The following is a 25,834-nucleotide window of genomic DNA, read 5'->3' as shown; positions in this document are numbered from 1 at the left end:
TCTGTTTATCACAGCTGCTCCTAAAATATGAGCTGCTTTATTTTTAATGACTGCACCGCTTCTGTCTGAGGGAAAAACACCTGTTACGTGCAGAGCTGAACTAAATGATTGTTTTGCGCTTGATTTGCTGTACCCTTCTCCGCTAATGTTTTTTATACCATACGCGAGGGTGATTGCTGTCATTGCCGGCCAGATGTAACAAGCAGCGGTCAATGCACGCAATCCCTCCATTGTTTTCCTAACTAGCGGCTGGACTAGACAGGATTCAGTCAGCCTCCTATGAGATTCTGAAGTGCGTTAGCCGACGTTGCCTCGGGCTATATGACTGCCATCATTAGGTCTGCAGGAAGTTGTTCGTCTCCTTCATTAGCACCAAAGAGAACTAATACCTGTAACCCAGATACTCATTAATATTATGCAAATGATAGAAAGCTGTGTGGAGCGTCCCGTCCTTATTCACATCACGGGTGACCCTGATTACAGCCTGCGTAAGATCTACAGATCAATGGAAACGTTTGAAAACGATTATGTGGAGTTAGATCCCAATGCCAGGCACGGATTCATGAGAGATTACTGTATTACTATTTTATTACTCATATATTAGGCCTACTATAAAAAACATGAAGTCTTCCCACTGTCTTCAGTCAAAGAAGGTCTTCTTTCCATATTTCACATGCTTTGAGTTCATCAAGGTTTTTTGATGTTGTCATTTTTCAATAATTTGATCCAATTATGCTTATATTTTGTGCACTGCTTTACAACAAGTTCCCAGTAGTTTTTGTACTTTTAGATGATGCATCAACTGACATCAACTAACAGAGTAATAACATTTGATACAATATTAATTCATGTTTGCTAGATTTAGATTGTTGTTCATTGTTAGTTTGTGTCAAGTCCATTAATTAATACTTACACAACATTAAGAAATGTATTATTAGATGTTGAATTTAACACGAACTAAGATTAATAAACGTGTTTAATGGTTAGTCCATATTAAAGGCTTAGTTCACTTCCAGAAGTGTCATCCAAGATGTTCATGTCTTGCCATGTTCATCACTGTTTTACTAGATAAAACTCTCATTCCTCAGCTAGGATCGTGTAGAGCCCTTTAAAGCTGCGCAGAAACTGCATATATTGCATGTAACAGCCATATTATGTCATCTCCATCATAGAAATTGTATAGAAAAAATATATAATTGTTTAAAATTTTGTAGATAAGTTATAATAATAGCCAACTACTATACGAACTATTAGTAGCAAACCTGAAAACCAAAAGGGCTGTAAAATACAATACATATGTGGTTGAGTAGATAGAACGAACTGAAAATCTCATTCTTTGTTATAATCATTTGTGTGTCTGATGATGTTGACCCATGTTGAGTGGTAGGACAATAAAAACATAATGAATGAGAATATGGGATAAACTAGATTAAACAAACCTCTAAACTTTTGGATTTTTGAGTTCTGTAGCCACTGATGTCCCATATCTCCTGAACCAGAGCAGGGTTTCCCTTATTTTTTCAGATATTGATTAGATCAGACAGTTTGTGATAGCTTTTTTTTTGGTCTTGTTAGGATCTAATCATGCACATTAATTTGAGTTGATCACTACAGCGAATAGCAGAACATTTTATTTTGTATCGCACAGAGAGCAATTTGTCATCATTTTAAAAGGAGAAAGAGGTGGAGGGTTTCTCCACCACAAGCTTTTTACTGAATCACATCATTACAGATACGTGCAAAATGTTCTGGTCTGTACGGGAGTATATAAAGCAAAGGAAAAAATGATAATTATAAGGATGCTAGCTAGTCTTGAGAATTGTAAGCGTCACTTGTAACATTTATCTTTCTTTAAAATATAAAAGTGATTATTTGAGCCCATGACTTTAAATGAATGTATAAAATTTTAAGTATTTCATCCAGTTACCACATATTGTGCAAAGCTAATACAGCACACTCAGAGTGAAAGCTAAAAAAAAAAAAAATTGACAGCACAGATTGTGACAAATTAGAAGAACCAAACAATAAAGTCAAATTACAGATTAAATTCTTAATCATCCATAAGAATGAAGACTTTTGCTTAGACGACAGGGAGCTGTTACAGTTCAGTGCCATATTTACTTGATATAATCACCTTGTTTTGAGAGAAACTGCAGTAGGAACCTGGATGTGTAACTTTCATATAGCTGTGACAGTCATCTAAATGACCTGGTTAAGAGAAAGATCTTGTATTATGATGCACCCACAGTACACAGCAGAAAATATGAGGAATACGGTTGATTGGCGGCAGCATTAGAAATTAGCGTAATCACATGCAGTACGACCTGAAAGGACCGAATGGAATCAGAGGTAATGAGCTCTATCCACAATTTTATTTCCTGTTGTGTGGGTGAGCATTACTTTTATTTTCTGCACAAACTCGGCGAAAATGATTCGTCTCTAAATGTCGCCTTAACCAAAGGATGATTATTGCGTACTTAACATTTAACATTTTGCTGGGCATTCATCTGATTCATAAGTGCCAAGCTGTATTTTTTTGCTCTGTGCCTCTGAAGTCCAGTCGGCGGGAAGCTCCCGCATTCATACACTTGTATCTGTGTGTGTTTGTGATATTCCAGTAAATAATTTACTTTTTCATTTTTTGTTCTCCAATACAATTTTTGAGGTCTGAATAATGAAAATAAACAATATTGCTAAAATAATAAAAAGCTTGATGGAAAAGTCTGTTTCCTAGCAACATGAATGTGGATGGCCAAATAAGCTTTGTGCATATTTGTGTGTGCGTGCATGCGCGTGTGTGTGTGTGTGTGTGTGTCACTTGCATTCGTATAAATCACAGAAGTTGTAATAATCCAGGTTTAAAAGCTTTGACTGAAGATGTAAAGCCTAGCACAGACGCACAATGTTCAAGACTTTTAAACAGCAAGCTTATTGGTTTTCAGCATCACTCAGAGTAAAATATTACAGCTCAGAGGTCACCGTTTAAAAGCTTTGTCAGTTATGTCTCAGTTATGTTTCTCTTAAAAGCAGGGTAGGTGATTTGGTTAAAAAAAATAATAATAATTGCTGTTTGAAAGTCTCTACACAACCTGATAGTAATCACTAAGTTTAAGGGATAGTTGACCTGTAAGACTTTTGTTCACCTTCAGAACAAAGATTAAGATATTTTTGATGAAATCCGAGTGCTTTCTGAGCCTCCATAGACAGCAACGCAACTACCACATTTGAGGCTCATAAAGGTAAGGACATTGATAAAATAGTCCATGTGAAATCAGTGTAAACCAAAATATCTTAATTTCTGTTCTGAAGATGAATTAATGTCTTACGGGTTGGGAACAACATGAGGGGCCTGAATTTCCTTTTTTTTGGTGAACAACCCTTGAATGTATTAATATGTATTTATATGATCTGTGGAAGGCATAGTACTGTAAAATGTTCATCCAATCATATCCCTCGGTCTGGGGCCCATAATGGGCTGTCCTATTTGCCTGTCAACATATGTATTTGCATACCTCTGTGCACCCTGTTCACAAAGACATGAAACGGCATCAGTCCGTTCCATTACGCTATTGCAGAGTGACCGAGAATGAAAGGCATTATTATTGTAAAATTTTGCATTTGCTGTAATATTTTCTCACCGAATGAGACATGAGGTAATCTGACAGCATTGCATTCAATCCTCCACCAACGCTGTCACTTATCGTGTTGCTGGTTAGCCTCTGTCTGTCAGGTTCATGTGTTTTGGAGGAGGCCTGGCTTTGGAGAGTGATTTGGAGGGACGGTGGGATCCTATGCTTTCAAAGATAGCTTGCTGTTGCTTGCCTCTCTGAAATCGCCTAAGAAATGAATACAGAAATACATCACTACCTGTCTCTATCTGACAGTACTAGGCTCCGTAAACAGCTGAAAATAGCGAGAGAAGCAGCCTCTGAAACTAGCCAATCAGAAACAGTCTCTGCCTGTCAATCATTTTGCATGGTTGCCAAGGATGTCTATAATACCTCGAACAAGTCTGTGATTTGATATCTGCCATCTGTGCTCATGGGACCATAACTTATTGGAACATATTACCTGAGTCGGAAATCACACGTAACTAAAAACATAAGGCTGCATGCAAAATTGCATACTTTCTGAGTAGATACGTTTTTTGAAAAAGTACATACTTAAAGACCTTTTAAAAAAAAAACTATGTTCTATAGTATGGATAAATGGAATCTAGATGTACCTCATCTATCATTTTGTCATTGTCATGTGACCTACCAGCATTAGTTGTAATCATTAGTTGCATTAGTCCCTTCACTGCAATTCACAAATCCCCTCCTGTGGCCTACAGTGAAATCAGATGTGCACTACATAATCTCACTGGGAAGAGTAGGTCTTCCAGGGACCTTTTGTTTACTGTTTTATGAATGCTGTGAATTCAGACATAGTACTTCATTCACTATACAATAGGGAAGTATGTGATTTTGCGGACATGTTTTTGGAGGTTTGGATTTTGGACGGTGGTTGTGTTCTTGAAATAAGCAAAATAGCGGAATTTAGTAGATCGCTAAAATTGCACACAGTGCCTTCACACTTCTTTTTATCTCATTGGCATCAAGAATCAAGTTGACTGAGAATCATCTGAGACTTTAAAGGTACCTCATTTGTGATTTTTGAGACCTCGTTTGTGAGAAAACAGTCTAGACAGTCCTAGAATTATCAGACAATGATATAATGCGTGGCCTCGTTTAGAGTATATTAATATGGATGCATGCGGACTCAAAGTGTCATCCCTAATTCATCTCCTGAGGGAATCCCAGGAGCGCTCTGTTGGATATCTGGGGGGGGGGGGTGTAAATGCTCACCTGCTGTTGGTCTGGAGTGTTGTGGGCTGGATAAATAATGAGAGACTGGGGGCTGGAGCCCACTGAGGTGGTCGGACAGCTGTGTGGCCATACTAATGCATTCCCTGCTCATTCCTCTACACTCTGCTGAAGTCAGGCAGGGCAGAGCAGGAGAGATGGGCGATATTCCCTAGGTGCTGCACTCTGCCAACCAATCCCGCATTGAACGGGCTATCATCACCATGACGACCGGGTCTGGAAAATTAGCAAGTGGCAGGGGTCCAGGAGTTCACCCCTGGTTTGTGGGAGAGGCACGCTTCCCACCTCCTCCTCGGATCTACTAGCGATAAGATAAATTAAGTCGGACAGTGTGTAAGAGTCTTGATGAAGCGACAAGACGCGATTGTATACTTGTTGCATTGATGATGTTCAAGCAGTGTGGCAGTGACTAATGAGGACGGAAAATGTCCATCATCTTCTTATCTCCATGGAGGCCTTTCTCGAGGATGCGTTTCAAGCTGTTGATTTTCAGGCTTGTCAGAGGGATAGGGAGGCCTGTCACCTCAATCCCCACTGAGCACAGGCGTTCTGCAGATAAACGTGAAGCAACAAGGTCCACAACAAGCCCTGAAATCTGCTGTCAGTGTTTGCCACCATGTTTGTTTGTTTAGCTTGACTGAGCCACATCTGCTTTCTGATCCCATTCTTTCAGATGTGTAAAGTAACGGATTACCTGCCTAGCTGAAAAGACCAGCATGCATAGCCATTATGCATCGGTCTGGGGTGCATTTCGCAAAAACATCAGTAGCCAACTATGGTTGCAAGATTCATAATTTTCCATATAGTTCAACGATTTGGTGTTTCTTGAATCCATAGTTCCAAAGAACATTTGTAAATAGCATCACAAACTTCTGTGGTTGAAACTACAGCTTTCGGCCTGTGGTTACTAGCATAGTTTCTTGTTATTATGACATGTGGACTTAAATAGATCATGCACTTGAGCAAAATAATCAGCATTACATGCAGTATAATCTGGATCTGTAATTCCATACATTTTAGAATTTTTATTCTATTTCTGGTATATTTAGGAAATTTAAGTGTTAGTTTAGCATGCACATGTGTGCAATATGCAAGTCAGTTCTAACAAATGTGGTTTGAATGATGTGCAATAAAGTTCATGTTTTCTAGAAACAGCCGTGATTAGCTTCTTTGGAACTCACACCCAAAGTTAGTGCTAGTTTCGTACTATCCTACTAGTGAATCATCAATGCAATTTTTATCAGCAAAATGTATCTGGAGAAACTGGTTAAGTCATTTGATAATTACAAACCAGCAAAGGGATAGGAGTCTTACCTGTGCAATTATCTCACATATTCCTTTTTTTACCGCCTTATAAAGCAAAAAGAGAATCCCAGAAGCATTTTAGGTTTAAAGGATTTAGTCAAAATAGACATTTTAAACGTGAAAAATATGTATCTCATAGTATTACAATTTGGATTTCTGAGACACACATTCAATTGAGAGACAGCCACCAAAACTTGAAATCACACCATAAGCATTTTCATTCATGACATTCACACTTTAGTCCTGTTAGTTTTAATAAAAACTCACTATTGTGATCCCTAGTGAAAAATACTACAAATACATTTACCTATTTATGTACTTAATAAAAATACCCTGCAATTGTACTTTTAATAGTACACTGGTATACTCTGCTCAATGGTAGCAACTGATTTTGTTCTTAATGCACTTTCATGGTGCAGAAATGCACTGCTGAGATCCTACTACAGATAAACTGAAGTATGTTTGGTTGTGCTAAACTAGAACTATTGCAGCAATTCTTCAGGTACACTTTAAATATCTTACATTTAAAGACAGATGTTATTTAACGATCATACAATCCTCATCAATAGTGACATTTAAACAAATTTAGGCTTAATAATGTGCATTATTCACAAGTAGCACGCAGAAACAGTTACTCGTAAGTCTCGAGTGATATGTCAGTAAATATGTTGATAGATTTGAACTATACTTAGTATTCCAAAAATATTTTAAATATATTACTTTTTTTTTTTTACTAGGGTTGTCATTTTAAATATATTCATTAAACATATTACTTGTTATGTTGCAAGTTGGTTAATTATTACAGTGATTATTTTCTCTTGATTCTTTATTTGTTTCTGTTATAAGTCATTATTTGTGGTATTCAGAAGAAGGTGTCCAGCACATCCCGTGTAGCAACTGTCTATTATGGTTCATATCAGTGTTCACATAGAATAGAGAAGTTTAACTTTACTGTAACGACAAAAACATTTTTACTTCTCTTAAAACTAAACATTGTCTGAAAGTAAAAGCTTCATACTAATTTGTCCTCTTGTCAGCAACGCTCTCAGTTTCAGCCTAAATTTGACAATTTGACAGTTTATTACCACTTCTCCATTTATCTATGTTCCAGTAATTACATGTCAGCCCAAAACAAGCGTTTGCTGGATGCCTGTCAAAGATCTCTCAATGCTGCTCATCTTATCTTATTAGTGTGAATGAGAAGCACTCCAGAGGTCCATTCAGCATATATGTGATAGTGATTACAGTGAAGCAGTGCCAGGGTAAAAAAAAATAAAAATAAAAAGGAAGGGAAGGGAAACTCTTTTTGAAGCCACATTGTGTAATTAAATGTAAACAAGGGTGAAATGTTCCGCAACTGAACTGATCCGTCTCTATTTCCAGGGTTGCCAGGGGAAACGGGGAGTTCTTTGACCGCATGAATAAAATCCTCCAGAAACAGGATAGTCTGCTGTCTGCCGGCCAAACTGAGGTAACATCATTCTTCAAAAGATTGCATCCCTGCTCTTACCAAGGTGTATCCCTGTCACCACATTCCCCCGTGTGCTGAAGAATCAGGTCATATTAAAGCAGCTCTTTCTCCTGAGCATTGCTGCGGGATTCAGCCATCACAGAAACTCGCCCTCCCTTTTCCCCCTCATATAAAGACAGCGTCAGAGTTAATGTGCTTGAATTAGATGTTTATTGAAGAGCGTTCCTCTCCTACTGTTCTAGCAGTAAATGTTGAAAGGGACAGCGATCAATGCTGGCTGAGTAGAATTTGCCTCCAAGCGGTGCTGGGTGATTAAAAACAGCATTAACATTTATAATGGATAGTATTGTATACTCACTATTGAAGAATCCTACAGAAATGGCATCCTTAAGATCTAATCATGCAATTAATGTGTGAAATTACGCTTTTCCGCATCGTTATTGAACACAGTTATCCAACATTCATCATCTTTGAGGGGAACACTGTGCAAACCTTGATATAGAAATGTTCTCCTTTATCCCTTGATGCATGAATTAATGAATAACAAAGTAGTTAAAGTATAATTTGTACTCGGAAAGAAGAATATTGACACACACACACACACACACACATTAGTATATATATATATTTATTATGAAGGACTGAAGAAAGGATGCATGTTCTTAAGCAAACCCTTGCATGAATTTCTCTTTACGTCCTACAGATTTTTGTGCTGTCTTGCTTGAGCAGGTCGTGCCACAACATTTCATTCGGCTAAAGGTCAGGACTTTGACTTGACCATTGGAAAACACCAAATTTCTCTGGTTGTGCCTTTCCGTTATTGATTTATTTGTGTTTAGGATCATTAGCATTGCGATGCACGACCTACACACAGTTCGGCTTCACCTTGAGGGCGTATATCCTGACATCCACTAGTATATTTTTTATGTATAAGCCAAGTCAGGTTTAGTTCCACTCTTCTCATTATAGTCCAACTGTAAGGAAAAACAATAATATGTCCTCCACAACCTTACAGCGACAGTGGCAATGATACTAGGAAATGTCATGTAATAATGGTAATAAATGTCAGCTAACCTAATTGACAGACAAAAATAATAAATGCAAAGAGAGTAAATGTAGTGCAGAATTAAATGCAATGCCTAGTGAGATTGGATACAAAGCGGACAGAGAAATTCACAAGTGTTAGTCGGCAGTACTGCCGTGGAGATGAAGAGTACAATTAGGATTCATTATACCCACAAAGACATGCGAGCTATCTGGATCTTAGGCTGTAAATAGTGATACTCCCACCACCATATGGCACGTCTGCTGTGAGGGTCTGAAGTATTTGATCTCTTCACTCTAGTGGATGTTTCTGGACCATTCTGGTGTTCTTTGACAAAGATGAAATGGGTTGCACTGTTCTTTTTGGGTACAAGAGAATCCCTCCTTAATAACTTCCCACGCGCATATCTCTGGCTCAGTTTTCCTTACTGTGGATTCATGAACTCTTGACAGCAGTCAGTACTAGAGTTATTGCTAGTGAATTGCTAGCTGTTATCCTGGGATTTTGTGATCAAGTGTCTGTTGCTGAACTTTTTATTGAATTGGCCACACTCACAGGAAGTTGAATTGAAATTAGAGGAAGTGTAATTTACCGAATCACAGTAGAGTGTAACAGTCATGCTCCTGGAAGTAAAAATCTCATCCATTTTCTCCATATGTGGAATTGATTTTTAACAATGACTTATCAATCATTAAAAATAGAGTTTTTTAAAGGCTACAAAGTTTAATTTAGTTTGTATATGCTTTTGTTGAAGCATTAGTCAACATTATTTCAACATTTTTTTTTTTTTTTTTTTTTTATATCATTCACAATGCTTTACGGGGCATTAAGTACATAATCTTGTACTTTGTGTCCAGTTTTCCATTTTTGCTTTAAATCAAAGTTTGTGATGTTGTTTTTCACCTTGTAGCTGGATGGTTTGGTTCATGAATTAAAAAAAAAAATCAATTTGGGAAAAATACTTCCAGAAACAAGGCTGCTGAAAAAATGGATGGCACTCAGAAATTCAACAGGCATGGCATTCTGGGAAATGTTCTTTCACACTTGTCCATAAATGTGTTAAATGTACAGAACTATATATAAATTAAATACAAATATATAAGGTGAAGGAATCGAATTCAAATGGAATGTTTTTTTTTTGAATAGCAGACACACATAGTATAGTGAGGCTATTAATTAATAACCATTTGGTACTGAATAAGTGCTTTATTCATGGACCATAGTAATTAATACAATGGTTCTATCATTGGTAGTAAAAACCTAATAAAAAGTTTTATTTGTTTGTGTTATTTATTTTTATTTATTTATTTTCAGATTCTCCCTGAAATAGCTGATTGTGAAGACATTGATTAGAACATTCGTCTCAAATCACTCCTCTTGCAGAACTGATTGTGTTGTAGATTGGCCAGTGAAAAAGTAAATGACGTTCATCGACGAAAGTGGAAGTTTATCACTGTGCCATTGTCAAGATGCCCTTAACCTATTAGTGTAGCTCAAATACAAACAAGCTCATATTTTGGATCAAATGATCAATTTCTCACGGAGGATAATTCTGAGGGGCTCATGAACTCTCCTCTTGTCAGCTCATTGCTCTCAGCCAGTGATGCCTTTGAATCTACACGGCTAGAGAGCTGCTTTGAGCTCATTGTTACGCACAATTAATGATCTCCCCACTCTTCATTGATCACCCCACCTGTCATCTTTGTTTTTTGTTTTTTTATTGGTTCTCCATCCTCATGCATTTACAGGAGGAGAGCAGCTGTGCTCCTCCACCCCCGGAGTGCAAAGACCAGGCTTTGGTTCCGGAGCGATCCACCAGAAATGAGGTGAGTCTCTTGGTCATCCTTTCAAAAAGCAACGGTTATACAGATATCATGATTCCTTCTTTTGGTACTTTGTGTTTTTTCTTCTTTTTGACATAAATCATACTGTTATAGCTGGATTTGTTGTATGAGGAGGCGATCTACACTGTGGTCAATCGCGTTGGGGTACCATCGCCAGAATATGTTACCAACGAAGGGGACATTTTCAGCTACCTGCAGAAGGTGCAACTTTGTTGTTTTCTCAATAAATTACATCATGCATGATTCAATCGCTCCTGCATCCCTCCATAACAACACAATATATCACAATGTGTGTTGTGCCTCTGGTGCTTCAAATCCACCAAGACCTAAATAAATATCATGCTCTGATTGATTTCTAAATAGAAATGAAATACACAAATAAATGCAATTTTTGTTGTATCTTTTGTTTTCAAAGTGCTTGTATTCTTGAAAAAAAAAATGCTAGTCCTTAAAGGGAACACAGGGTTGTGCTTGGGTGGTGGTGGGGGGTTTGTTTGCTTTGACTTGGTTTTATTAGTTGGAGCAGATGCTCTTGTCTCAGACATGATTAAACATCAAAGCCCTTGCCCAATGGGGATTGATGTTCGGTGCTTATATTACACCCATGAAACCCATCACTCCAGAGGAGCCTGATTCCATTCTGAGACCTCTAACACTGAAGTGCAGAAGGTCTTACGTTTGAAGTGTTTGATCTATGTTTTTTCTTCCAAAAAAAAAAAAACAGTTTTGCCTTAACGGCTGACATAACCTGAGATTTGATTACCATCACTACTGTAAAATGCAAAAACCCTTTTCTCAAGAATAATGTATGTCAGTGCTCATAACCTTTGAATAAATGTTTAAAGAGTTAAAAAGAGAACAAGGTGGACATGTAGAAGCAGTTAAACAGTTCTCACTCAGGCTCAACACTAAAGGATTTTTTCCACTACCCTGGTCGGTCCAGTGGTTCAAATTTGTACAAATTTGTACATTTTTGTACCACATTTTCTAGGAACTAAGAACTATAAACTATAATGTAATGAAAGTGCTAACGCCAGACCTGGAGATTGACTGAATGGATTTGAAAATGGTAAAACTCAGCTGTATTACTCCAGGGGACTTGAAAATTAGCCTATTTTCAGAAAAAGTGGAGTGTTCCTTTAAGGCATAACTGACTTGTTTTCGAGTATACCCGGCAAGATGGGTATTTGACATCCTGTTTTATGAAGATGTGGAGAGAATAAATAATAATAAGCGGCCTGTGACATGAATCTATGTGTGCATGCCTTGCATGCAGAACACACTGAATGGAGTTGTTTTTTCACATCTTCTTGTGCTTGAATGCTTTAAAGTTGTTTTATTGTTCAAATTGACCAGGGATATTTGCCAGTTAAAGTTCAAGAAGTTCCAAAAAAGGACTCCAGTTGGGGTTTGTGCATTGTTTGCACTGTACAGACAGAAAGCAGTGCACTGATTATGAATTGAGTTTTTTGCGCTTAAATGCTTTAAAATTCTAAACTTTCATGATGCATGCTGTTGCCCGAGAGTCTTAAAACACAGTGCTTATTGTCAAGCCCTGTAAACTAAAAGTCAGAGCTTGGAACTTGTGCTTATCAGCAATTATTTGACACTTCACTTGGATTTAAAATTAGAGATTAGAGATCCACGAACAACATAAGAGGCACCAACATTTTGCACCAAATATTTTCAGAGTTCCTATAACTATATGTAGATATATTTTTTGCCATTTTTGCACCACAAGAATAGGAAATTTTAGTTACAGGAACTCCTTTTGGGGGGGGGCTGCATTAGATCCTATTTAAATGTAGGGTCTAACCAGGCACAATAGGAACTACCAGTGATGTAAGTATACACTGATTGGACTTTGGCATGTCATATGAAACCATTGCACCTGCCATGTTAACATTAATTCCACAAACATTTAACAGCAATAGATGGATTGATGGTGAAATCCAATTGTTGACAATGCCACTCTGAAGTGACTATGATGCAGTCAGTTTTGCATCACTTCAGAGTTCTCACTGACAGTGCATATACAACCAGGAATATGGCCCTGGGGAAAGAAGAAATCGTGAAATGCTTATGTCAGGATTTTTTTTTTTTTTTTTTTTGACGAATGGAAACTTAATAAAAATAGCATTTATTTGAAATAGAAATGCTCTTGTAACATTTTAAAAGTCTTTACAGTCACTTTAGATCAATTAATTGCATCTTTGTAGAATAAAATATATACATTTAATTTATATAAATAAATACATACATACATAAAGGTAGTGTATGCTGAAGAATTTGGTTTTTAAAGACTTGTGACTTGTAAACACTTATGTCATTGCATTAATATAACCATTATGCCCAGTCATAAAGACTTCATATTCAAAATGCTATTTTTTTTTTTAGAAACCAATCTTTTCTATGATCATTCTCTCAATCAGGTCTTTGATATGGGTCAAGAGGAGCATGACATCATCCTTCAGAGAGTCAGAGAATCCAAGGTCAGTGTCTCACATAGATTTTGTCCAACATTACAAACATGACTCTCTTTTTATCAAGCTTTTGTTCTGACAGTCACAGTAATAATGGTATCTGCTGTCTGCTCGATATTTAGAGCCAACTTCTAATTTCTTTACAGACAGATTTCACTCTTTTCTTCTTGCGTATGAGTAAAGGTAAAATAATTCTTCAACAAGTGGAAAATACTGATATCTGTAAAGAGCCTCTCTTACAAAACATATGCAGAATCAATGACATTAACAAGTTTTATCTTTTGCAAGACCAAAGAAACTTTGAAATGTCAGAATGAAAGAAGCTCCAGTTACCTCTTTTAACCTCTTAAAGGTCTTTGAAAAGAACAGATAAATGTTGTGCTATTTGAATGTGCATCATAATGATGAATTATGCCTTCATAATTCCGAGCCTTCATTTGAACAGCAGTCTCCCACTGCCTGTTTCATACATAATATACTCACCTCTAACATCTGAAAAAGAAAACCTCTATTGATTTCTTTCCTCTCGACAGGCCTTGGCACTACAGCACGGCATGCTTTCATTTATTTTACTGTGCACTCACTCGAGGTGCCGCCACCATGTCGAACAGCAAATAAAACATGCTTAGTTTTTATTACTGCCATGATGCGTTCAAATCCATGTCTGAAACATTCTTTTGTAGAAAGCCAGCTTTTCTCTCAGGGTCTCTGTAATGAAAGGCAAGAATCTCATGGCGAAAGATGCAAATGGTAAGATGTTTTTGTCTTTTGTGAATTATTTGTGTGTTTTGCTTCTAATTTTAATGTCTTTTTGATGTAGCCTATGACACCTACTTTTTTACAACAGCAAGACAAAACATTCACATCTAGACATAATACCTATATCCCTTAGAAAATCTTCAAAGGAAATGTTATTTATTTTGACTAAAGCATCACAGAGATTGTATGACTTTAAACTTTATTTTGTCTGCAAAGTTTTATTCTCCTTTTGATGAGCCAAATTCGCATCACACTCTCAAAAAAGGTACAAAGCTGTCACTATAGGTTGGTACCATAAGGTAGAAAAGGCTAAAAGGTATATCTATGTATCTAATTTACCCTTAAATAGTGCATATTAGTATCTTAAAAGTACATAGTACTAAAAAAAGACAACACAAAAATTACTCCATTAAAACAGACCATTTGTTTATATGCTTTGAAAGCATTTATCCTGACCTTTATTGAGTTTAATTTGTGAACATCTTTTGTCTGTGGCTGCTGTGTAGGCTATAGTGACCCCTACTGCATGCTGGGAATCCTCTTGGGACAGTCGCCCAAAGACACTGAGGAGAAGAAAGAGAGGAAGTTCAGTTTTCGCAAGAGACGGGAAAAGTTAGAGAAGCGCTCGAGTGTTAAGGAAGTGCTGGCGGGCCGAGATATCCAGGTGACCGAAGTCAAACCAGAGACTCTTAACCCAGTGTGGAATGAACACTTTGTTTTGTGAGTATCCTACTGTTTAAGATTGAATAGATATTATTAGATGATCTGTGCATTTTTAAATGTGTTTGTTTTCCACAGTGACATTGATGATGTTCACAATGACCTGCTCCATCTGGACATATGGTAAGATGCATCAACATATGTCTCTCAGAGCGAGAACAGTCATCTCTGTTTTTCTCACTGAAAAATTGTTTGTTATTTTCCACCCAAGGGATCACGATGACGATGTTTCTGTTGCGGAAGCCTGTAAGAAACTGAATGAAATTAGTGGATTCAGAGGAATGGGCAGGTAGGTCACACAACAACCGTCTGTTGTCTTAAAGCTAATGAGCCTGAGATACGTCTGACACATTCTCTGCAAATACTGGTTCAATTGCATGCTGGATGTATGACTCAAACGGTTGCATCATAATATTAGATATTTCAAGCAAATTGCCAAATCCGTGAGGTCTAACGGGGCCACTGCATCAGGAAGCGAAGAGAATGCTGATGACTTCCTGGGTTGCATCAACGTCCCGCTGAATGTGAGTTGTAATTCCGCACACTTTAGTTTCTATAACAGTAAGGCAACTCATTGTGTTTGTCATTGAATTTACTTTTGGATCACTTTCTGTCCCTCACTAGGAGATCCCAGTCGTTGGTTATGATAAATGGTTTAAGCTGGAGCCCAGATCCAGCGCCTCTAAAGTTCAAGGAGAATGTCACCTGATTCTTCGTCTATTTACCACTCAGGTACCACTGCTCACCTGAGATCTAGCAGCATTTATTAAAGGGATAGTAACCCTTTAAAATGGAAATTCTGTTGTTATGTATTTACCCTCATTTATAACAAAACCTGCATGACCTACATAATTCTGTGGAACACAAAATTAGAATGTTGGAGAATACTTTTCCATCTACTTATTCAATAGAGATGTGTGCTAGTAAGTAATTGTGGAACTCGAAAACCCAGTTTCCTATTTACTTCATTAAATGGACAAAAGTAGTGAGTGCACTGCTGTTCAAATGTTTGGGATCAGTAAGATTTTTTAAAATGAAATTAGGACTTTTATTCAGCAAGGATACATTAAATTGATCAAAAGTGACTGTGAAACACATTTATAATGCTGCATTTAAATTATATTTATATTTTTTTCAAAGCATTCTGAACAGAATCACAGTTTCCACAGCAGTATTCAGCTTTACATCACAAGAATAAATTACATTTTAAAATACATTAAAATAGAAAATTTTAAAGAGTAATATTTCACAGCATTACAGTTTTTTACAAACAAATGCGTGTTCATGAGCATAAGAGTCTTCTTTTTAGAAACATTACAAAAATGTTTCTCCAAACTTTTGAAAGGTCGAGTACTTTCAGCATGCAGGTTTTTAAAAAGAAAAATAGCCTTCAAGGTTATAATATTCCTATTCATCTTCATAATATTTATTAATCACTACTTCTACTCAACAGAGAGACACAGCCTTGAGTAAAATGGCCTCCAATGTGACCATTCACAAGAAGATGCTGAGCCAGATTCTGGACTATGAACATCATCAAATTCAGGTTGCACTTTTTTTTTATTTGCCTAGCATTCATCTGCATCAAACTTAGGAGCTCATCATTAATCATCACACCATTTTAATTGCAGAAAGAGCCTTATAACTGGAATGGACAAGTGTGTGCGGCTGCATGGACTGTGCTGTCCCATCATGCAGTGCAGGCCGACCTCTCCCCTCTGCAGCAGGCCATCATGTACGTATATTAAACATCAAACCTTTATTATTATACAGTATTATTATACAAACCTTTATTAGATTATACAGTAGCTCATCTGTGGCATGCCATGCAGTCAGCATGTTTATTGACAGGAGGAGCACAACAGCATGAAAACAGCAAATGCTTTTAACACCAAGACCCATCCTGATAATCGCTGCATGCTTCAGCTACACATGCCTGCCAACAGTGAGACTGACACTAGTGTGTAAAACAGATGTTTTTGCATGTGTTTGCAGCCGTTGGCAGTGTTACAGCAGCCATCACCGCTCTCAGAGGATGAGCTACGCTCTGCTCCTAAGGCTGCTGAAAACCGTGGAGGCAGAGTGGGAGGATACCGCTGTGCACGGGGAGCTGGTGGGTTTTTACAATAGCGCGCTGACCCTGAATGTCTGGGCACAGAAACCGGAGATCACCCTGGGGCTCAGTGCTTTTGGTTGTTTTACACATTAGGGGTGAATTCATTGCACTGCAGCAAATCAATTTCTTAATCAGCATTTTTGTTCTTGTTTTCCAGTAAAACGCATATGCTTGTAGAATGTGACGTTTTTAGTTAGGAAGCAAATTTGCATGATAATGAGATTTGTTGCTTGAGAGTATTTGGATGCAATATTTTTGTTTTAAGCATAAATCTAATCAAATGTATTCAGGCTTATGTTTATAAATGGTAAAAACGAATTGTATATAAATATCCTTTACATATTATCGTACTTATCGTTTTTGCTTAAATGTGAAGTACACACTAATACTATAATATTATCAAATCCTTACAATATCTTGCTGTTTTATCTGGGCTTGACATTAAAGACTGTAGCAGAAACTTGATTTTAGCTTACCTGTCAAGAAGAAACGCCACAAGGTTGGTGTCTTTGAAACCCAAACAATCCATCAAATTTGTTTATCTTTTAAAATTAAGTTATTTGCCCAATTAGTTACCTATTGTCTGTATTTGTGTATTTTGGCAAGTTTTCAGATTTTATCTTGCACTTCTGTAAAAGAATCTGAGCCATGGCTAGACACCTACAAGCTCAGCTTGCTATACAGAAGCAATGCCCCAAACTACCCATCGGTTGAAGTGGAAAAAGATCTAAATTGGCAAGTGTTTACAGTTTTGGTGAGATAAAACCATGAATGCTACACTAAAAAAGTACAATCTTAAGTGAAATGGTTCTAAACAGAACCAAAATTGGATTATTTTATTGGGACAATAGCAGAACCCTTTTGTGCTAAAATGGATCCTTTTTATAAGGTTCCATAAATATCCATGAATTAAAAGTGCTATATAGGACCTATTAAACAAGTAATGAAAATTCTAGCAATATGAATCATAAATTCAATATCTCCGTCACTTTTTTAATGGAGAATTGGAGAGAAGTATTCTGAACTGAGCAGAGCTGGTGACCGTTACATGTTCTTTTAAACTACAGAGAGAACAAGACATGACTGGTAGGAAACCAGTTACAATTTGAAAGTTAAAATGTACAGTCATTTTTAAAAAGAAAATGTACCTGTCAAGAGTGTGTTGACAGTCAGTCTGTGTAGTTGAATAGCTGAGCTCCAGAAAATCAGTAATGAGGTGACTTTGACAGTTACAGATTTAAAAATCAAAAAGGAGGCAAAAAAAGAACCATAAACTCTAACTCAAAGAACTGTTTTAGCAGAAAAGGGTTCTTCGGACTCTTAAGTTATACTAGCGATACTAATGGTAATACTGTTACTTCATATTAAAAATAACCTTATTTTTTAAGAGTGTACTGTAGATTAAGAGGATGTATTTTTTTTTTTTTTTTACATTTAAAAACCTTTTCACCTTTAAAGACATTTATGTTTCTTTTACTGGAGACCAGCTGGAACAACCAGCTAAAACCAGCTTGACCAGCCTAGCCAGGTTACCAGGTTTTAGCTAGGAAAACAACGCAGTCAGCGTGTGCAAATAAATGGTGCTATCAGCGGGAGTAATTCATTCTCAGTGAACTCCCCCCTAAGGCTCTAGTTTGGGACTAATTCTTTTCATCTGGGTCCAGTCTGTAATTATGTGTTTGTGAGTGCAGGAGGGTCTCTTGGCAGAGAGCTTCAGACTTTACTGTGATTACTGCCTGTCTCAAATGAAGAGTATGCGTCAAGTATTCCCCTGCAACAATTCTGCTGCCATCATACGCTGTGAGCTTATGCTGAGGTGAATACACACACACACACACACACACACACACACACACACACACATATAGGCTACACAGACTCATGAACTCACACATAAGTTCACAGGAGCTGTCCTTCATATGGTCAATTTCCAGGCTGAAGGACCAAAATAAAACCATTCCAGTTCAGATATTTCTGCCATCAATTGCAGCAGCTGTGTTTGGGAATACATGGTGATCTGCCCTTTCAGACTCCTATGGGTAGATCTGTATTGGGTAGTGTGACACACAAACATTGACATCCTGTGTGCATTTTTTGTGTCGCTACTACAATGTAGTACAGTATACTAGGCTCAGAGACAGACCGACACACAAACAATTTCTGCATTTTACACATGGTGTCATTGAAACTGTTCTTTGGATATTGATCTGCTGTACGTATGTGTGCCTTAGGAGCATTGGTCACATGCAGTCAATGGCAGCCTTTAGAGCCGTGTGTTCAAACCGCAGCGAACTGCACTTGGAAATAGCAACAGTTATAAAGGTAATAAGGTGATTCAGACATACAACAGTGAGACATACAGTGGTTCTGAAATGTATTTGGACACTGAAGCCACAATTTTCAAAATGTACACTACTGTTCAAAAGTTTGGGTTAAATAAGCCCTGCTGAAAAAAACAAAACAAAAAACAATAGACACCATTAAAAAAATTGTAATAGTTTTACTGGTTATAGGGACTTTTATTGGTTTTTAATTGAAACTATAATGGACCCTGTTAGTTTCTATTGGTATTTGGCCTTCTATTGGTGGCATGTTAAATCCAATAAAACCTAATGGAATATTTCCCAAAATACACAACAAAAAAACATTTTTTAAATGGATTTGTTGGTTAAAATTTGATGGTTTGCAATATTTGTAACGGTATTTGTAGTGGAAACCATTAGAATGTTCTGTGATGATTTATATTGCTTTGTTCAGTAGAAAGAATTTTATGTATTCAGAACACATTAAATTGACCAAACGTGACATTAATCTATTTTAAATGGCTTTCTTTTTTCAAATAAATTCTGTAATTTTTTTAACTTCCATTTCATCAGAGAATCCTGAAAAAAAATATACATTTTAAACATTTTAGAATGATGTATAAAGGATTATGTGTTACTGAAGACTGAAGTAATGGAGAAAGTATTCTGGTTGCCAAACATGGAATATACTTCATGAAGTACACCTGTGGTTGGTATATTATAAATCTTGTGAACTGGAGAGGAAGTGACTTTATACATCTTGAAAGACCAGATGGTTAAAGGTGATGACTCTGAAAAAAAGCTTTAAGTTTAAGCTTTAAGTAAACCACAAGCAGATGCTACTTGATTTTATATTTTGTATTGAATGCATCGATATTTCTACAGTTAGTTGGGTTTACATGTTCAAAATTGTCCAAATGCTTTTGGGGCTACTGTACACATTGATTTTAAATAGTTCATAATTTACTTAAATATGGATACATTTGTATTCTATTTTTTATTTATTGTTTCTTTGTTTATTCCTGACATTAGAAAGGTACAGTTGAGTGGTATGAAGGAATGATATCAAACATCAAACCAGATGAAGGCGTAAGTATTCATTTAATAACCATTTAAAAGTGTTTTCAAATGTAGTTCTTACCATTTAACTACTGCACAAAGAAAGCCTGGAAACTTACATGAATTCCTTGTTTCAGTGGCCCTTTATATTATGATCTATATTACCTATAATATAAAACTGAAACAAACTGTCTACATTTATACTGCTGCAATTAAAGCACCTGTAGTTTCTCTGTTGCTCATAACTGAACAAGAAAGCATTGGTCAAGCATTTCATTAGCTGATGTACCTGTTGTCTGCACATCTCTACAGACTCTAGAGGAGCAGCTGAGGCGTTTGGTTATGGTGGTGGATGCAGTATGTGTTGATGTTCAGAGAGGACAAAATGTCTACAACAAGCTTTATCACAGGTATCTTTAGACATGTTATTTCAGAATTAGACAAAATAATGACTATTTTCAAACAGGTTTCCAAAACAGGCTCCCTGCCTACCATTGGCCGGTCAAGCAGTCCCACTACAAACTCCTGCAGAGTCAGGATTGCTTAGTTGGGCAGAACAATCAGAACAATGTTTGATTGCCCTGCAGAGACACAGCATTCAGGAAAACCAGCCTATGAATATGTTATTTAAAGCACACTTCATTTTCGATGAGATGGGTTGGGACACAACAAGTATGAAACAAACATAGAAAATGTTTTTGTCTCGTCTTTCAGCTCTGTCAAAGTTGACTTTTTCAGCATCTCCTACCGGCAGTTAGAAAAACTTGTAAGTTTGAGCTCCCCTGGGAATGCTTAAAAATAAGTCTTTCCTTGATAAACAGGAGTCAGGCGATAGAGCTTTAATGTTGTGCTGTGTCTCCAGGTGGCAGATGATGTGAATGTGGCAATGGAGCGAGTGTGTGGGAACCTGGAGCAGGAGAGTTCGAGACTCACCCAAACCATGGGAGAGACCCTTTTTGAGCTCTACATGTCTCTGAAGTCCCTCAAGCGCTTTAGGGAGTTTCTGCCTCTTAAGTTAGTCACTTGTGATCCTCTTAATCCATCTGCATGAGAGCTAATTCATCAGCTAGATTAATTAAAAGAGTGAATGTACATGAGGATAGATTGTTGATAGATTGATGGTTCTACTAATTGACAAGGTATTCTCTATTCTTGAGTGAGCCTGAGGATGGTGATTCACATGTGGGCATTTCAGAGACACTAAGATGTTGGCTCTAACTGGATTTCACAATTGGTTTAAGACCTCTATTCATAAATGGCTGCAGATTGTACATGAACGATCCACTGACAGGATCCGCAAAGCTGTGGAAATGGATCAGGTGAGTTGGAGGACAAACTCAAGCATTATAGCTTACTATAACTACCAATACAATAAGTGGCCAATTAATTTGAGTTCTTCAATGGCGATGTTAGAAAGAATAGCATGAAATAGCTACAGGTTATCAGCCTAGGCCTGTTTCCAAAAAAAACGATGGATTGACTTAACATGAACATACGAGATTAATTGTAAAAAAGATATTTAAAGTGTTGTACAGCAATAACAGTGATAGCAATGCTGCAGATGAGTAGACAGAAAGAAATCGCTTATGGAAGGTGAAGAAGATGGTGTGGGGCGACGTGATGACAAGCCAAGACATGTGTAATGGTTTCCATGCCTGCCACTGAGTCATTGTAAAGACAGCATATCCACCTTCACTTTTATTCATATACTTGTAGTTATCTGCAACCGTCATGCCAATTCCTTGTTTATACCAACATTGGCTGCATTCATTTCATTTGGTGAAATAAGGTAGGTTCAAGGTATTTTTGTGGATTCCCTGCACTTTTCACTAGACTTTCTAGTACTAGATACAATGCTTTTGGGAATAAGTTGAACCTGTACTTTTAAGAATTTTTAAATAACAATTTCCATTAACTACTTACAGTTCTTTTTATAAAACATGGCCCTGGCAGAAAATGTTCTTCACAGTAAAAATAAATGTCTCTTTTAAGAACTGTTCACTGAAAGGCTCTTTGTGGAACTCGGAATGGTTGTTCTATGGCATCACTGTGAAAACCCCCTTCAGGTTTAAGTGTGTGCTGAGAAGACAAAAATCAAGTTAATGTACCCCACTGAGAGAGTATTGTGTTAGCTGCATAGCATAACGTGCCTATTTTAACTATACAGCTGGAGCCCATCCAGAGTCAGACCAAACACAGCTCCTCGGCGGTGGACGTCACTACATGCTTCAGCCAGGTGCAGGAGTTCTGGGCCCAGCTGGCGTGGCCTGATTCAGCGGGAGCCTTCATTTTCATCACACGCCTGACGGACGTGAGCACCTCTAAGCTCTAAGCTCCACTTTCATAAGCATGCAGTTTAAGCTTGCACAGCTGGGGAGCGGCGGTCAGAAACACTGAAAATAAAAAGCATGCTTGTAATGGAAAGGAGAATTGATGGTTTCACCCACATAACGCAATTCTTTCTTGATGTGTGGCAGAATTTCTGCAGCGAGGCGGTGTGTTACGCCGAGCTGATCAAGCGCAAGATTGAAAGAGGCCAGCTGGGACGAGACCACAAGAGTTTCATCGTACAGGTACCGCTTCTGGGCAAGGGAGGGTTGGCTTTCATTACGAGCGAAGTAAATGTCAGCGTTGAGTGCTTCTCCCTGACAACACTGACGTCTCAGTGGTGCGCATGTGTCATAGTGTGTCTGACCTCGTTAGCGCCCCCTTTTCATTTTGCACTATATGCTTTCTCTCGCCCTCTACCCCATTTAGACCTCCTTATTTTCTTCCTTTTTGTTCTTTCCACTCTTTACCTCTCCTTTCCTCATTTCCGATCTCCCTTCCTCCTCTTCCTGGCTGCTACTTTGGTGCAGGTTTGTGTCGCTCTGAATAGCACGGAGCTTGTGCGCGTGTACCTGGGGGGTCTACCACGGGAGCTGGACTGGCGGGGGGTCGAACAGGCCATGGAGGAGTCATGCGGCTTGGAAGGAAAGGAGCAGGTCAACAAGTCCCTCAATGGACAGCTCTACAACGCTGATATCGATCTGCAGAGGGAGGCCAAGCGCCTAATCACACACCTTACTGAGAGGGTAATGACATACATCAGGAACCACAGTTCAACTGCTAAGAGACCTGATTATATCAAGAGCTATGGCAACAAACTGTACAATAATGCTATGTTAACGCATATCGTACCCAAACACAGGTTTCTGAAAATCATATTTCTGGGGTGCCTTTCTCAGTTAAGGACGTAACTCATTACTTCAAGGAATAGTTCACCCAAAAATGAAAATTAACCCATGATTTACTCACCCTCTAGCCATCCTGGGTGTATATAGCTTACTTCTCTCTGACAAATACAATTGGATTTAAATAAAAAAATGTCCTGGCTCCACCAAGCTTTAAAATGGCAGTGAATGAGGGTCAAAATTTTGAAGTCCAATAAAAGTGCATCCATTTCGGGACGGGGTGACAGTTAACAGGTTAGTGCAACAGTGGATAAATAAACTAATGTCAGATTAAAAAGAATAAGATTAAGGTCAGATTATTTCTGTCATGTCTGTTTCCCGAGACTATAGAAACATTATCGCTCAGCCGTTATTTGAACCACAAATTGTTGTTAATGACACCACAATTGTGTTTGAAGCAATAAATGATGCGGGTTAATTCAAGGTGGAATCAAAGTCCGATGTAATGTTATGTTATGTATGTTATGTAAACAAAAAACATGGCATCTGAAAGCTTCTATTGTTCACCACTGTTTTTCTTTATTTCCAGATGTTTGAGGTTTCCTCAGAGTACAAGAGTGCATTCACACATGCGCACTCTTTAAAAACGTAACTTTTATTCTCTTGAGAAACATGGAATGGAAGATACAGATTGACCACATCATATATTTATCTAATTAAGTCAACATCAACTATGCTTGTAACCACATTTCAAGAGCAGTATTTCCAATTATTTGCAAAGTTTAAAGTTTGCGATAATGCTTTGCCAATGTTTGTTGGAACTGAAGTTTTGAGGAAAACCAAATCATTGAACTGTTGATAAAAACAGACATTATTGTTACCATAATTGGCTGGGGATGGTTTTGGGAAACACACCCCTGACTGCTGCTCAGTTTCTGGAGTAAAAAGACAATCATATGTTTCCATCCAAAGATACGAATTTAACTTACAGTATGCGCAAATCTTGAATATTTCCTAAAACATTTGCGAATAAATCACATTTTCCATCAACGAGTCAAAGAGAACAAAATCGTCATTTCCTGATAAACTGGCATTAAATATCTCTGAGAAAACTAGGAGAATCCACTAAATATAATAGTTTTTATATGTAATAAATTACTTTCGCTTCAGAGAGGGCAGACGTAACACAATAAATGCAGTCATAGCTTTTAGAGATGGATGCCTCCTGTTTGGGAATGCAGTCATGTAAGACAGTAATTATACAGAAATACTTTGATGACAGACATTTCTCAGACATTTCAGAATGGCCAAAACAACATATAGATGCTGTGAACGAGATCGGTCCGCTGGTTAGTTATCCCATCTCATACCGCAAAGTCGTGTGACTTTTTCAATGCGCATGGTGAAAATGTATTCGGTAAATTCCATCGTAGTTTATGTGCATTTTTTCTTATCAGATAAAAAGTTTATCCTACTCAGTTATGCACATACATTTTTTTAAGGGCATCTTGACATTTTCATCCATCAGTTTTTTATGCAATCATCCAAAATGCGCATAAAAATAGGTGGATGGAAACATAGCTACATAAAACTTTGTCCCACACAGATGCTTCCTGAACTCAGAAGATGTATTCAACACATCAGCCTATCTCCAGACTCCATTAACACTGATGAGGTAAGTATGAATAAACAGAGAAAGAACATGTAATTATGGCCTAATGTGTTTTTCAACGTATGTCCTCTTTGATGAACTGCTCCAGGCTGTGGCTCCTCTGATGAAGTACCTAGATGACACTCTAGTCATCCTCAATGAGTCACTGGTTAAAGAGAATCTAACAAGGTAATTACTTGCTTCATTTTGTGATAAGGGGGACATGCTGTAATGATAACAGTAATGACACACAGATTTATCCTTGGAAGCATGTTTTTTTTTTTTTTTTTGTAAATTGGGCTCTGTAAAGTGGTAATCAACTGCATGTGAAGGAGGTCACTGCGTCCGTGAGCGTGATCTTTCTGGTTGTTGTTCACCCCAGGGTTCTGCAGAGTCTGTGGGAGCTGCTCCTGCGGATGATCCTAGACACTGTGGGGGAAAACAGGGGCGTCCAGGTGGAATTCTACACACGGTTCCAGTACACTGTAGAGGTCAGTCAAAGCTTTTCCATCGTTGGGGAAAAAAATCTTCTCGTTGTATAGATATGACTTCATTTCCACCGTGTGGCTGATAACAGTGCTCATAATACAATATATATCATTCGTTGCCTCAGTAATCAGATTACATAATCAGATTACAAAAAAAAAATGAAATACAGTACTTGTAATGATATTACATTTTAAAATACTCTAAATCAGACTACAGTTATTTTTTATTTTTTTTATCGATCACGTTTACATACTATTCACACCAGCTAGGATGGCTTTTGCCTTTCAAACTAATTTAAATGCATAAAATCTCATGACTTTTTAAAAATGTTTATTTATATGTACAGTATAGCAGGGATTTTCATATGATGAGCAAACTCAAATCCTTAAGAGGAAGAAAATAGCAAACTTTAGTACAGAAACGTTGTACTTTTTTGTCAGCCGAACCTCTTTGGCCTAATGTGGTTTTATTAACAAAGTTCGGGAGAAGCACGATCAGATAATCATCCAATTTAGCACAGGTGCATCTCGTTTAGCTAATCATCTTAAATA

General features: G+C 37.6%; 1 protein-coding gene across 1 annotated transcript in view; it reads left to right on the top strand.

Annotated features, from left to right (window-relative positions):
• Nucleotides 1-25,834, top strand: part of LOC127953249 (BAI1-associated protein 3) — a 46,381-nt gene that overhangs the window by 13,902 nt on the left and 6,645 nt on the right. Inside the window, exons 3-28 of the mRNA XM_052552253.1 lie at nt 7,554-7,641; nt 10,435-10,512; nt 10,624-10,731; nt 12,963-13,022; nt 13,697-13,763; nt 14,279-14,492; nt 14,571-14,615; nt 14,704-14,781; nt 14,911-15,016; nt 15,117-15,224; nt 15,946-16,038; nt 16,124-16,227; nt 16,488-16,605; nt 18,300-18,424; nt 18,840-18,930; nt 19,944-20,000; nt 20,283-20,380; nt 20,685-20,736; nt 20,833-20,984; nt 21,166-21,289; nt 22,138-22,281; nt 22,448-22,543; nt 22,829-23,044; nt 24,750-24,818; nt 24,904-24,983; nt 25,177-25,285. Of these exons, the coding sequence (XP_052408213.1) occupies nt 7,554-7,641; nt 10,435-10,512; nt 10,624-10,731; nt 12,963-13,022; nt 13,697-13,763; nt 14,279-14,492; nt 14,571-14,615; nt 14,704-14,781; nt 14,911-15,016; nt 15,117-15,224; nt 15,946-16,038; nt 16,124-16,227; nt 16,488-16,605; nt 18,300-18,424; nt 18,840-18,930; nt 19,944-20,000; nt 20,283-20,380; nt 20,685-20,736; nt 20,833-20,984; nt 21,166-21,289; nt 22,138-22,281; nt 22,448-22,543; nt 22,829-23,044; nt 24,750-24,818; nt 24,904-24,983; nt 25,177-25,285 (2,680 nt within the window). The remainder of the gene's footprint in view (nt 1-7,553; nt 7,642-10,434; nt 10,513-10,623; nt 10,732-12,962; nt 13,023-13,696; nt 13,764-14,278; nt 14,493-14,570; nt 14,616-14,703; nt 14,782-14,910; nt 15,017-15,116; nt 15,225-15,945; nt 16,039-16,123; nt 16,228-16,487; nt 16,606-18,299; nt 18,425-18,839; nt 18,931-19,943; nt 20,001-20,282; nt 20,381-20,684; nt 20,737-20,832; nt 20,985-21,165; nt 21,290-22,137; nt 22,282-22,447; nt 22,544-22,828; nt 23,045-24,749; nt 24,819-24,903; nt 24,984-25,176; nt 25,286-25,834) is intronic.

The sequence above is a fragment of the Carassius gibelio genome, chromosome B3 (assembly GCF_023724105.1).
Source record: "Carassius gibelio isolate Cgi1373 ecotype wild population from Czech Republic chromosome B3, carGib1.2-hapl.c, whole genome shotgun sequence".
NCBI lineage: Eukaryota > Metazoa > Chordata > Actinopteri > Cypriniformes > Cyprinidae > Carassius > Carassius gibelio.
Note: the sequence above shows the minus strand (reverse complement) of the source record. Positions and strands in the feature narration are given on the sequence as shown.